The 13,925-nt window shown below is 35.5% G+C and overlaps 1 protein-coding gene across 1 annotated transcript; it reads right to left on the reverse strand.

Annotated features, from left to right (window-relative positions):
* Positions 1–7,103: 7,103 nt before the first annotated feature.
* LOC149957543 (uncharacterized) lies at positions 7,104–13,145 on the reverse strand. Its single transcript, XM_090165616.1, has 3 exons — positions 13,045–13,145; positions 11,923–12,044; positions 7,104–7,452 (listed from the first exon to the last, which is right to left on the reverse strand). Exons 2-3 carry the CDS (start codon positions 12,014–12,016, stop codon positions 7,145–7,147), a joined length of 402 nt encoding a protein of 133 aa, XP_090021742.1. The 5' UTR covers positions 12,017–12,044; positions 13,045–13,145; the 3' UTR covers positions 7,104–7,144.
* Between the last annotated feature and the right edge of the window lie 780 nt (positions 13,146–13,925).

Consider the following 13,925-nt stretch of genomic DNA (forward strand, 5'->3'; position numbering starts at 1 on the left):
GGAAACCATTATTTTCCTTGTTTCCTTCTTTCCACTTTAGATCCTTAAAAGCTAAGCTGTGTGGACTTAAACACTAGCAGACGCAGTGCCCTCTCCCCGTGACTTGAGATCGGGAAAAGCATTTCGCTTTTTCTTTTCCGAGACCTTTGCACAGATAATCGCTACAGTCCGAATCTTTTTGGCACTCTTCGTAAATGACCAAAAAATAATAATTATTATCGCATAGAGTTTGTATTGGGAAAATGATTTTTATTGTTATCGAAACTTTTTCGTAACAATTATATAACCAGAATCTAGTTAAATCTATCATACAACAATTGAATATGTCGAGGTGTATCCTATTGACCTTAATATTTACGGTGTCCGCTTGAAAACGACTCAAATGTCTTGGACTGAAACAATTTTTTTGTTAGAATTAAAACGGAACTCGATGTTGAAGGTCTTCCGAAATAGAAATTATTAATTACGTGTTTTCAAAAAAGTCTGTCTTCAAAATTAATTCCGACTTCAGAGCTCTTCGGATTAAACTCTTGGACATTATAGATTTCATGACCTCATTCACTTCGCCCGTTATATCTCAGATTCTAATTGCCTTGATCTTTTTTGGACTTTAATCCATCAGTTCAGGAATCCAGAACTCCACTTGTAAAGATAATCAACCAAGGCTAACCAAGGCAGTCGCATGAAATTTTCTCGCGCCGTTTTTCCATATCGTTTTTGAATTATCTGTTATTAAGAATTCGGCTTAGCAAAATTTATATGTATATTAGGGTTAGCAGAGTGGCCGTTGTCTAGACGAAGCAACTATGGCGTGCAAGATGTCTCAAACGAACCTTATTACTTCGAATCTACGATCTTCTCGTTTTAAAGACATATCAAAGGTTGAAGGTGTTAATTCTGCAACTACTAAGCGGAACTTGAAAACGACAAAAAGCTCGAAATCTAATAAATCTGACAACCTTGATGGTATACATACTTTACGGCCTTCATCTGACGATTCTTTAAATATTTCCTCAAAAGTTATCTTTGTCCTTTCTACTACTGAAAACCAAGAAAGTTGTGTTAGCTGCAGTTGCTCCCATATTTCGCGTTGTGAATCAATGGAGTCTCGACTTAAAACTCTCGAATCGAAAATTTATTTCTTGATTTCTCAACGCCAAGACGATTCCGTAATGCTAAAGGACCACCAAGAAATTATCGATGACCTTTCAACTGACATTGCCTACCAAGGTCAGGAAATTTTAGATGGCAAGAAAGAATTTTTAGATCTCAAACAGAAGTTGCATGATGAATTTTCCACTATTCACGCTAATTGCTCAAACATTCAGACATCTATGAAACATACTGATGACTCTATCGCCACTCTATCTTCAAATCTAAAACGACTCGAACAATCCTAACCCCCAAAACCGTGCCAACTCCCGAAACCAATCAGCAAACCAAAGAATGTAGCCTAAAGAATACCATTACACAAACTAAAGGACTAAATAGGCCTAAAGAAAGACATTTTTTAAACACGAAAGGCAGTTAAAAATATGGTGAGAACCAAGATAATGCTTCAAATGTATCATTGAATCCGGTTTTCTCTGCAATTTTTTCAGGTAAAATGTCAAAGTTATATTCCATTATTGGATAATTTAACATTAGAAATTCTATTCATATTTTAGCTCCATCCACTAATGGAATGTTAAGCAACTCAAGCAGATGTTCCACAAGTAAAATAAACCGTTAGTATAAACTGTCTAGATCTAAATGTTTATTAGCTTTTTGTTAATATTAAATTTTAAACCCTATAGCGGAGTGGTCCAGTAATTCATTCAATGACAGACTTTGGAACTTTCCAGCACAGGACTTCTTGTCAAGCACAAATAGCTTACATGACACTGGTGACAACAGGAGCTCAGTTTTTTCACATATGTCAAACTGCCAAAAACAAGATGGGTTTAAAGGTGATATATTTATATAACCTCATAATAAAAACGTGGCGTATCTAGAGCTTATTTAGCCCTGGGCGATCCGAAATTTGTTGCCTTTTTTCGACCCCCCTGAAAGTTTTCTCTTCCCATATTAGTTACGCTACTGTAACATTATCTTTAATTTATATGACATTAATGTAATATGCTTAGGTTAATCGGCAAAAATGTCCTAATATTCTGAGAACTATAATTAAATAGTTTCATGCTTATTCAGATGCATTTATTTCTAGTTAATATTTTAGTTCCCACTTAATTTTTTACAATGTAGAAAATATTTATTTGATAATAGCAATAGCACATTTTAACTTCTTAGTTTTTGTTTTTAGAACTAAGACCTGAAGTGTTCCAAAAGACTGTACTAATGATGATTTCTGATTCAGTTACCAAATTGGATGTTTTATCTAAACAAATGGAAACCTTAGCCAATCAGAGAGCTGATGAGGATTTGGAAATTGAAGGTTTCCCTGAATTACCGCTTAATTCTATCGAAGACCTTGAAAGATTAGAGGAAATTTTGCAAACTCCTGATGAAAGAACTAAAGCAGTAAGTGAAACTTGCATACTCATTAAATATATAAGCGAGAATGTAAGATTCTTCTCAAGATTTATAAGTTTGCAACAAACGCTGGTAGAAAAATATCCCAATGTTGCAGAAACATTCTGAAGAAAGTCTTTTCGCATTCCCTAATTCTCAAGTTAGATTGGGTTGGAATTAATGGAAAATACCCCCTTTAAAAAGTTGAGAAGCAAAGACATAATCATAAGTAATATACTTTCAAACAGCTTTGAAAATTTCAAATTTCACAAATATTTTTATACGCAGGTGCAGTAATAAAACGTCGAGGGAGCTAAGGAAATGGAAGTCGGGTTAAACGGGCAAGCGATAGAGCTGAAAGAGAAAAACGTGCAAGACGACGTAAGCAGATTAACGAAGAATCTGAAGACTCTGAAGACTAACTACTATGTAGAAGAAAGAAAAAGAGGCCGCAATAGTATTTTAACTTCTTTAAAATTCATGTTAAAAATAAAAACAACTTTTCATGATAAATGCTTATGATTATTAAAACATAATATCCACATTCATATTAGGTATTTATGTTCAAAGCCCCACGTTTTATGTAAAAGCGATTTAACTTTGTTAATACAGAAGTTAATTGACTAATATCAGAAAGAAATGATTCACTATATCGCATAAAGCCATTCCTCTCTGATGGTTTAGTAGTGGCTAACCTGTGGGAGGGGGCGGCAAACAGACGGAGAGGCGGCAAATAGGCGGGTAGTTTTAAATTCCCCAACAGCAAAACGGGTGGTGGCCCGATAGGACATTTAGTCTCCTAGAAGAACGGTTACCCAACGCAGTCGGCGGACTCTTTGCCGACGGCCGTGGGACCGCCACTTTTGTGCTACTAGGGGCAGACTTAAGGAGTTTGGGGAGGTTCGCTAAGACCATAAACTCTTTCGATTGTGAAATTTTTGGGTATTGCATATTTTTTACACAACTTAATCGCAAAAAAAACATTGAAGCCGTACTAAAATCGTTGGTACTGCGATTGCGCAGAAACGACTGTTCAGAAGCTAAATTCCCATCAGACCATTCTTGTCAAGAATGTGCTAAAAATTATTTCTATAATTGACAGTATAGCTGTAAAAGTAATAACGAAGATATTGGCGAGATTTAAGCTAGTCATTTTCCCGCGAAAAAAAGGTTTCATACACCTGAATGATGAGTACTTTTGATACAACATTTATAGAGACTAAATAAAGATATATCCAAAATTTAAGCTCGGGGGCTTTTTTCCTAAGTTAAATCCTAAAGTTACTTCACTATAAAGTATATTTCAAAAAAAGCAAACACTAGATCATTCTATTCGGTACTACATCGGTAGAGGTAGAGCCGTGCGTCAAAGTTACTTCTACGCTCGTTTCGATCGCAAATAGTTACGGAGTCATATCAAGAAAAAATATTTGCGAAGTGTAACGGTATACTTTCCATTTGCTTAACTGGGTTAAGACCATTTTCGAAACACTCACTTTTTTATGGATTATTTATATTTCTCACAAGCGGATTTTAGTATTCACGTAGCATTTTTTTTAAATAATTTTTCTTTAAAGATTAAATACTATCGTTTAATTCGTTTGATTTTAACATTTCAAATTCACTGCTCAAAAAGGCGTTGATGAAACGAGGTCCCAGTAACATCGGAACCGCTCAGACCATCAATCTCCGAATCAATAGCTCTTTATATAAAATACGAGAGGTCACGTGATTATGTGAGATTCATCGTGCAGTTAAAGTTAGAGAGAGCGCGCGCATATTTTTGTTTTAAAATTTGTTGAGCTCGCGTGAAAACGTACGAGATCCTCTACACGGAAATATTAGGAAACGCGCGCTCCAAAAAATAACACTTTTTATACATGTATGCGTATACAGGGTCTTTTTTTTTGCTCGGAAAAGTGTTTTTTCTCAAAAACTATTTATAGTACCGATTTCAAATTTGGAAGGTCAATTCTCTATACCGGGGGACATCAATTTGAGAAATTTGAGCGTTTTCGGTAATGTTTTTCACCAATTTTGAAAAATTATTTTTCGACCACTAGGTGCGAGATAAAAAATTTCTATTATAAAGTTGTAGGCCGTCATCGAAAACCCTTAAAAATTGTTCACTCGACGAAAAACAACTTATTTATCAGTGAAAATTCGCGCTTGAAAAATTTACAAGTTGGTGAAGCCAAATTACGATTGTTTGAAACGATAATTGAAAAGGGAACAAGTCTAATACAAACGTAGTAGAGTTTTCACACTTGAAAAAATGTACACGTTTGGTTTTTAAATGCAGATATTTTATTCACATAAATTTTTACAAAACATTTTCAATAATATCACCATTGGCTGCAACACAGGTTTGTGCGCGGACAATTAAGTTCTCAAACGCTTTCTCTACCATTTCTGGTGTGAAGTCTCGGCAAGCACTGATTATTCGTCTAATGAGTTCCTCCCTAGTTTCAATGGGCGTGGCGTATACCTTTGCTTTAACGAATCCCCAGAGAAAATAATCCAGCGGTGTTAGGTCAGGTGACCTTGCTGGCCAATGCACTGGACCATTTCTCCCTATCCACCTTTCAGGAAACTCGTTGTTGAGGTGCTCAGTTACTTGCCGGGAAAAATGCGGAGGGGCGCCATCTTGCTGAAACCACAACTGACGTCTTTCAGCCAATGGAAGGTCGTCGATTGCGTCACTCAGTTCGTTCTGTAGAAAATGTAAATACCTTTGGCCGTTGAGGTTCGTCGGCAGGAAAAAGGGACCAATCAAACGGTTTCCAACAAGTCCAACCCAAACATTGACCCGTTCAAATTGAACCTGGTGATGATATTCAAAACCCCAATGTGGGTTGATGTCAGACCAAAGATGGCTGTTTTGATGATTAAAGGGCCCATCTCTAGAAAAGACGCTTCGTCGGAGAACAAAACATGGCGCAAAAATTGTCTATCTTCTTGGACAGCATTTAGTAACCAGTTGCTAAATTCATAACGTCTTTGATGGTCTCCGTCAATTAGTCCTTGGTGGAGCGTAGCTCAGTATGGGTGATAGCGATTCTTACGAAGAATTTTCCACACACGATTTGCAGAACAACCCAAATCAGCAGCGGCGTTAGCGCAACTGCGACGAGGATATGCCACAAAGTACGCGAGTACATTGTTCTCGAAGTCTAAATCCGGTTGACCCAATCCGCGAAACCTAGGTTGCAAGTTACCAAATTGATTGAAATCGTGAATTGCTCGTCTTACTGTATTTACAGATGGTGCTCCATTTGGATGTCTTTCTGCGAAGATTTCAGTCACTCTTCTAAGGTTTTGCGCTGCTTCTCCATAGTAAATGGCAACTATCTCGGTACGCTCAGCTACTGAATAACGAGGCATTGTTCGAAATATTATCAAACACTGATAATAATCTCCCAAAGTTTTCCTTTAAATACCCAATGCATGTTTAGGATTGACCTATAGCCTCGTGTTTTTTAAATCCGGTCGTTTTTTTAACCAAAGTTTCAACTGGATTAGGTAATTCGGTTTCAATTATCGTTTCAAACAATCGTAATTTGGCTTCACCAACTTGTAAATTTTTCAAGCTCGAATTTTCACTGATAAATAAATTGTTTTTCGTCGAGTGAACAATTTTTAAGGGTTTTCGATGACGGCCTACAACTTTATAATAGAAATTTTTTATCTCGCACCTAGTGGTCGAAAAATAATTTTTCAAAATTGGTGAAAAACATTACCGAAAACGGTCAAATTTCTCAAACTGATGTCCCCCGGTATAGAGAATTGACCTTCCAAATTTGAAATCGGTACTATAAATAGTTTTTGAAAAAAAACACTTTTCCGAGCAAAAAAAAAGACCCTGTATATTATTTTGTAGAAAGAGCTATTAAAGTGTTGGTTGCACGAAAAATCGATAGCAATAAAAACGAATGAATGCGGGCTTGTTTTGAAGCCCCGGACGTTATCTTTCCCAAAATTTCATTGTCGAAACAAATTTCCAAGCCTATAGTGTACTAATTTGGAGTCTGAAACTGACCTTTTTCGCTCCCCAAAATCCTGAAGTTTTCCGCGAATTTTTCTCCTCCGTAGCACCTAGGAGCAACAAACACGAGGATAACGCAGCTAGCCTTTAAACACGCTAACGCAGTGTTGTGTACAAATTTCATTGGACAAACCTAAACGCTGAACGTTTTACGGAAAGGGGGAAAAGACAATTTTCCCCTTCCGACGGCAGCAGGCGCTAAAGCATCTAACCAATGAAAACTGTACGCAAGAAAATCCACGACTTTTGACGGGTTGAGTTTTAAATTAATTTGGCACCATTAAAGGCAGCAGTTGTCACATCTTAGAATGATTTCAAAACACCTTTTAAAGATAAATGCCGCCAGAATAATGTTGTTGGTAGAGTAGTTATTTGAAGACCTCACTCTTACATAGAAGTCGAATCTTTCAAAAAGGTTGAAAAGAAATATATATTTAGATACAAAGCTAACTAATAACGTGAAAAATATTGTGTTGGTTTTGATGAACGAGAAAAACGTTCCTTACTGTAAATCAGAAAAATCATCTGTGAAAAAATCAAAGGCCACTAACTGTAGTAAGCGTACGAACTATAGTCGTTGCTATTTATTCATTTTCGAACAATTTGAATGCATTCGCAATAATGAGGTCCTGGTATAGGTTTTCGGCATATGGCAGTTTGTCCAATTGAGCATCGAAGATTTGAACAGTCACCGTTTGCCCTTATTTTATTTATGATATCAACAGAAACATTTGTCTCTCTCGGGTTCTTTTTATCAAAAAGGGCGTAGCTCATAACAAAACATTTACAGACGCAGTGACCTTTCCCCGCGATGTAAGACCGTGAAAAGCATTTCGCCGTTTCTTTCGCGAGTCCTCTGCACATTGAATCGTGACAGTCAGCATTTGTTTGGCACTCTTTATAAATGAAAGATAAATAATGATAAGTTAAAATAGCGTGAATAAAGAAAATATTGGTTGTTCATTATTGAGTCGATGTCGTGAAATACAATTGCGTATAACGAGGTGCATATTATTGAGAAATATTAACTCTGGCCGGTAGGACAGAGTTATTTATGGGCCGAACATGCTCTCCCATTGGAATCGACAGTACACTGGAAGGCAGGAAAAAATACAACTTTTGTTCACTTTTAGAAAAATGACAATTATTTTCCAGGTTTTTCATGCCCAAGATTCCGCATTAGGGAGGCTAGCGGAATTATTCTTACTGTCAACAATGGTTGTGTAACACTTTAAAATTGCAATACTATACAAGATTTACTCGACCGTAAATAAGACGATAGAGATAAGAGTAGCGACATGGGTTATTTTGTGTACTATGGGTTATGTACTATAGGTTAAAAGGCCCAATTAGACAAGCACCATTCTTTCCCCCTAATTTTCTCAACCCCCAATGCAGCTGCCCCTCAGCCCCAGCATGTCTTTTTAAAAATGGACTAGAAGAAGGCAGCGGGATATACTAACGGAATCTAACTCAGCATGATATTGTAAGCCTTTTCAAGGGGGTACAATATACAATTGGGTCGAATTGTTCGGCTTCTCAGAATCTAGGGCTGAAAAGAGGCTGACACTCTCAAGCACGACCGATGTTCAAGTCTCGTCCAATAAAGAAATAACATTTATTATAACCCTTCGTAATAAGGATGACTATTTAACTCTAACCGCCGATGAAACCGGGGAGCTAGCGCGACTCATGTATTACGTCAACAGTCATCTCGCATTATTACAAGCTAGTGTAGATATATTCAAGACTATGGCCGATGCTATTTTAAATTGCTTTCGAAATGTTTACGAGATTTTGTTTAGTGACTCCAGGCATGCCGGGCGTTACTTTCTCGTCGAGGAGCATCAGATATTAGACCCAGTCGTCGCCTACGCGGCAAACTACGTTACAGCGTTCAATATCATAGAAGATTTCAAAATAATGTTAAACGAAAAAAACCTATATTCTAAGTTTAATCTTTTTATTGTCTTTGCACTTGTAAACGCTAATAACGCGTATTTGAAAGAACCATTATTTATCGTTCAATAAAAGTATTTGCTCAAATATATTTTCTTTATTGTTGAAAAGGCTTACAATATTATGCTGAGTTAGATTCCGTTAGTATATCCCGCTGCCTTCTTCTAGTCCATTATTAAATAGACATGCTGGGGGGGCTGAGAGGCAGCTGCATTGGGGGTTGAGAAAATTAGGGGGAAAGAATGGTGCTTGTCTAATTAGGCCTTTTAACCTATAGTACATAACCCATAGTACACCAAATAACCTATAAGAAATAACCCATGTCGCTACCCTTATCTCTGAGGATACTAATGGCTTTCCTTCATAGACACATTTTTGACATGTCTGCTTTCATTGGCTGGGAAGTTCGTGAGCTGGCAGTCGTGTTACAAAAATCAAAAATAATATTTCTTTAAGCATCGCCTCAAACTAGTTTTAAATATTTTCAGTGTAAATAAATGTATTTTTTATAAATAAATTTGGTTGAGGCATTTATTTATGCGTAAATAATTATTGAAAAAATAAAATAACCATAATCTTGTTTAAATTAATTGTAATCAATATTTAAAAACTTAAGCCTTTGCTCCCCTATACGTATACGGTAATAACTTTCTTATATAATCATTAATCATTCTGGATCGATTAGTTTTTACTTATTTAATGTAAAAGTACAAAGTACTAACAATAGCCCTAACTATTATTACTAATTTTTTTATTAAAGTTAATGGTTCATTTGGTTGAGCTGGTTTTAATAATGTGTTCATTGTTTATTAAAATATTAAAATAACCATAATCATTTTAAATTAATTTTATTTCACTTTTAAAAACTTATGCCTACGCATGCCTGAATGTAACACGGTAAGAGCTGCAGTATCAAAAATTCCCAGTAAATTAATTATATAGTATCAATTATTATTATTAAGTATTTTAATCATTGTTAACTATTGTCAACTATTAAGGGCTTTACCGTTTAATTTTTTTTTAAATTGGCGCCTCAAAGATGAAAATGAGTATGACATCTCTGTGATGTAACTATAGCTTCTATTTTCACGATCAACATATGACATTCTCTTCCTATAGAGAGAGCTTACAAGTGCAAAGAGAGCCGTGTGTCTTGCTCTTTGGCTTAGACAAGATAAGTCATGGTTTTTTTCCCAATAACAATAAATTCTAATAGGCATTTCTAGAAAGAAACATGGCTGTTTTAATGTAACTCTTAAGTCACTTTTTTACTACCAGCCCTTACTCGACTTGTGTGGAGCTTCAGATTTTCATTAGGCATGCCAAAACTGTATAAAGTTCTGTGTTTTTATGTGTAATTCTACCAGGGAGTACAGAACGGGAGATGAAAAGAGGGGGTTTTTTGGTTCTGCTGCAATGAGCTACACTTCAGCCTCTGCAAAATACGGGACACATCGACTATTTATCGCCGTCTATTATCAGTGGCCATGTGGTTTTTGTTGAGAAATTCAAATTTTACACTCACGTGGTGAAAATAAGCATGGACCATTGTTACATAAATCGACTTACAAAAGTCAAAAGAAAACAAAATTGTAATTATTTTAACAGATCTTAGAATTATTTTACATCATTTTATACAATTTGTTTTTCTATTTTAGGAAATATGTTTAAAAAGGCCATGTTAAAGGCAAAAATGGGAAATATATTAGGCAATCATTGCAAAGGCTTAAGGTTTGAAATATGATACAAAATTATATTTACATTGATTTAGTACTATGATTTAAGTTGTATTGTATCCTAAAAATGATACGCTTTACTCAAGAAACTTGGAATATTGCCAGTCGTAAGATAATTTAAATATTTACAATTAGGATCTACGTTACCTAATGAAAGACGGCAGCATCCACTTCCTCCATAAACAACAAAGCCACACAAATTAGGTAGATGGCGCAAAAAGCCGTATCTTGTCCCGTATTTTACCAACCTTTCCACCCACCCCACCTCGATTCTCTGGCTTCTTGGTTGAGAACCTAAAAGATCTGACAAAACGACTCCCGTTCTGTACTCCCTGATTCTACCATCGATTAATGAGGTTAATTAATTCATGATTCTATTTAAACGAATAGTTTAAAAAAATGCAGACTATGATAGATAGAACTTAGTATATGACTTATATAACATCATTTTTTTTTTCTCCTTGGTCGTGAAGAGCTAGGGCTAGACATATCCTTAACAGCTCTGAAATGCATTAAATTCATCAAGATCATTAGCTTACATAGAAAGTTGCCAACTCCTTTAACCATTTAATTTCTTTTATATTCATACAACATTTTTAATTTAACATATAAAAATTCAAATTAATTAGGTTATAACTCATTACGAATACTAATTTGCAAAAATAAATCGCCACGAGTTAGTTACAACAACGTACCAGATGTCTATCGGATTGAAAATCAACGCCAGAAGAACAGAAATAATCTTTTCATTTGAAAAATATGGTGCCGTATCAGGCAATGTTGCCTACCTCGTATTTTTGTATTTTTCTTTCTAGATTTTGATCATACAGCCCTATTAATTTATCCATGGCTAAATGCGCGTGATTTTAAAAATTGGTTTAAATATTTCGATTGGAATAGAAAAAATTCAGAACTAAACACGCGTACTCCTTTACAATTTAAAATTTTCTCAGTTTACGGTTACAGTTTCAAGGCTCAAATTTAAGGGAAGGGGTTTAAAATATATAAAAGGCGAGGAAATCGATGGAAATTATTTTAGAAATATATTTGTTTTGAAAATTCCAAAAACAAAATTCTTTAAAACAAACATTTTAAAATATCTGCGCCTTCATAGATCTCAACTACTCCCCCTGAAATCAACCTTTCAACTGCTTTGATAAAAGCATTTTTTATTTAATTAAATACAGTGACCACTTATCTCTTAAAAAAAGTGCCTCGTCATTTTTTTTCATTGGCACCAATGCCCCTGAACTTTCGACATCCGTAACACTCGGTATATGAACTTACAAATTACTGAAACGTGTCTTTACCATACTAGGTTATCAACGAGACCGCTTTACTTAAAACATTAAATTAACTTTGCCATTAGACTAAAAGTCCGAATCAATTTCATCCCCTCTTGAAAAATCTTATACCGTTTCATACGCATCTCAAAAAGAATTACTTAGCTTCGCTAATTGAGCACACATTTAGATGCAAGATACGTGAAATAGCTTTTAGTCGAAAACTTTGGATGTGATTCTCGGGACATTAATAGAGAAAGATTTATTATCCATCGAATCAGGAAGGCTAGCTCTTATCGGTTCACCCTGTTCTTAAGTTCTTTTTATTGCCCAACAAAAGGTCGAAACCCATCACGTCAAGACACAGTAATACAAACAATCTACTTACTTGGATACGCGTATTTACCGGACACGATTAAATGTTCGTCCAGGCAAATCAGAGCCACGAAGAAGACTGTGGGAAAAAGACTTTGGCCTCTCATTTTCGTTGTTTCACGAGAATTATTGAAACTGGATAGAAGAATGTAAAACAATACACCAAATGTGTATAACAAAAGATAAATAACCAGAAATTACACAGATTATTTGAACAACACTTCTTCACTAGGAAATCAAATGAGAATGGAAATCGGACTGAATGTTATAACACTTTGCTTGTTTGCAGAACGAAGCGGTCTCTTTTGTTATTTGTACTTTTTTTAACAATGCTTTCATAGCTTATGAATGTTATTTAATAATGTTATAGTCAAAAGTGAAACCCAATATCTTGGTTCTAAAGGAAAAATTTCAAATACTGAAACCAGGAAGTCTTCGTCGATGGTAGATGGTCTCCTACGTTATCGTTAAACCGAAAAAAAAATCTCATTTCAGGCTTGTTTGCGTCATTTTTGAAGACTTTGAGTTTGGCAACAGCAGTATGTTGGTAATAAACTAATTCCTTATTTACTGAGAGTTTATCATTTTAAAGGTTAAGATCACCATTTACTTAAGCACGTCCACCAAGGAATTTATAATATCTTGTTCGTCTCTAAGCTTAGGTGGCATTTTGTTAGGGCCTTAATAGCTCGGTCCCGGTACTTCCTGAGCGACGTATTAGGTCGGATGGAGCAAATAAGTGAAATATCACTGAAGAGGTTCATGCCCCTCTTGATACACTTATGATCTGGAGAATTTCTCGAGTTCTCAAAAGAGCGGCTCAGTACCTTAACCCTACTGTAATCTTTTAATTTATCATCCTTCAATATAGTTGACTCAGGGTTTTCTTTAAAAGCTGCGTGTTACGCAATTTTTTTTTAATAAAACACGTGGATTAGATTTCGTTTCAAATAAACGAAAATATTCCGATTTCTTCTGTTGAATACCATCGCTGACTCGTCACTAGGGGTTAATGTTATTCTACAGCCATTGACCGCAATAAGTCATTGCATTTACGATAAAAATCCCTTACCGTAAACAGCACTTATACATCGCGAAGTAAACGAATATAATACTCTTTCAATTTGTAGCTTACCACGATCGAAGTTTCCGTTTAATCAGATTAAATATTGCAGCCAGAAGACACGTCGCAGTCTGGTGTTTGAGAGAGCGCAAATAGTTGAGTCGTGGACAGGGAGGAACTGGCATGTTATAAATTAAGTTAACTTGAAACGTCATCAATTATCTGTCGCTGTTCGACACGTGAAATATAATTTCCATTCAAATCGAATGGACATGTTTATTGAAGTCAGTCTTGCCAAACTATACAAGTGACAAAATATATAACTAAAGTCGCATTATCCAAGTCATTTGAAATAGCTTGTCCACTTCCGGACCTCTCGAGTGCAAATCCAGCAAAATATACCATATTTCTTCAAAAATTGATGAAATTCAAACGGTAATGTGACCCGTTAAATGTTCGGAGTCAAAAACATTTCAGGACACATCAAGTATTTTATTTTTTAGCCAAACTTGGCTATTGAAATCCAAGAATTTAGGCGTATCACACTATCTGCCAAATTGTAGATGTGCAACCAGGGAGGTAATTTTAAGATTTTTTAGGAGAGGCCGAACTTAAATGTCCAGGTGGCTGGGAAATATAATAATAATTATAAATATTATACAGGGTGTTACGGATAAGAGTACCGAAACTTTCTATATGTATTCTATGGGTCTCTATGAGTAAAAATGTCTAATAAACATGGGTCTTAAAGTTCTTCGTTTCAGAGATATGGGCTCCCTAAAAACTACCCCAAAAACCGGACACAGCCTTAAATCTGGCAAATAATATTCTTCCTTGAACCAAATTGTTTTCATTAAACTATCAATTGTTTAATAACAAGTGGCAAAAGTTCATTAATGTCCTTTTAGAAGGCAAATGTGTAGTTTCTATTATTCCTTGAATTGTTTCCTTTT

This window comes from Leiobunum rupestre, chromosome 2 (genome assembly GCF_980474605.1).
Source record: "Leiobunum rupestre chromosome 2, qqLeiRupe1.1.hap1, whole genome shotgun sequence".
Taxonomy (NCBI): Eukaryota; Metazoa; Arthropoda; class Arachnida; order Opiliones; family Sclerosomatidae; genus Leiobunum; species Leiobunum rupestre.

Excerpts from the sequence above, each read along its gene's own strand:
- LOC149957543 (XM_090165616.1), bottom strand. The coding sequence starts at position 12,016 with ATGAGAGGCCAAAGTCTTTTTCCCACAGTCTTCTTCGTGGCTCTGATT. Across the intron at positions 7,453-11,922 it reads CGGTAAATACGCGTATCCAA|AGTGCCAAACAAATGCTGAC; the intron begins GTAAGTAGATTG and ends TCATTTATAAAG.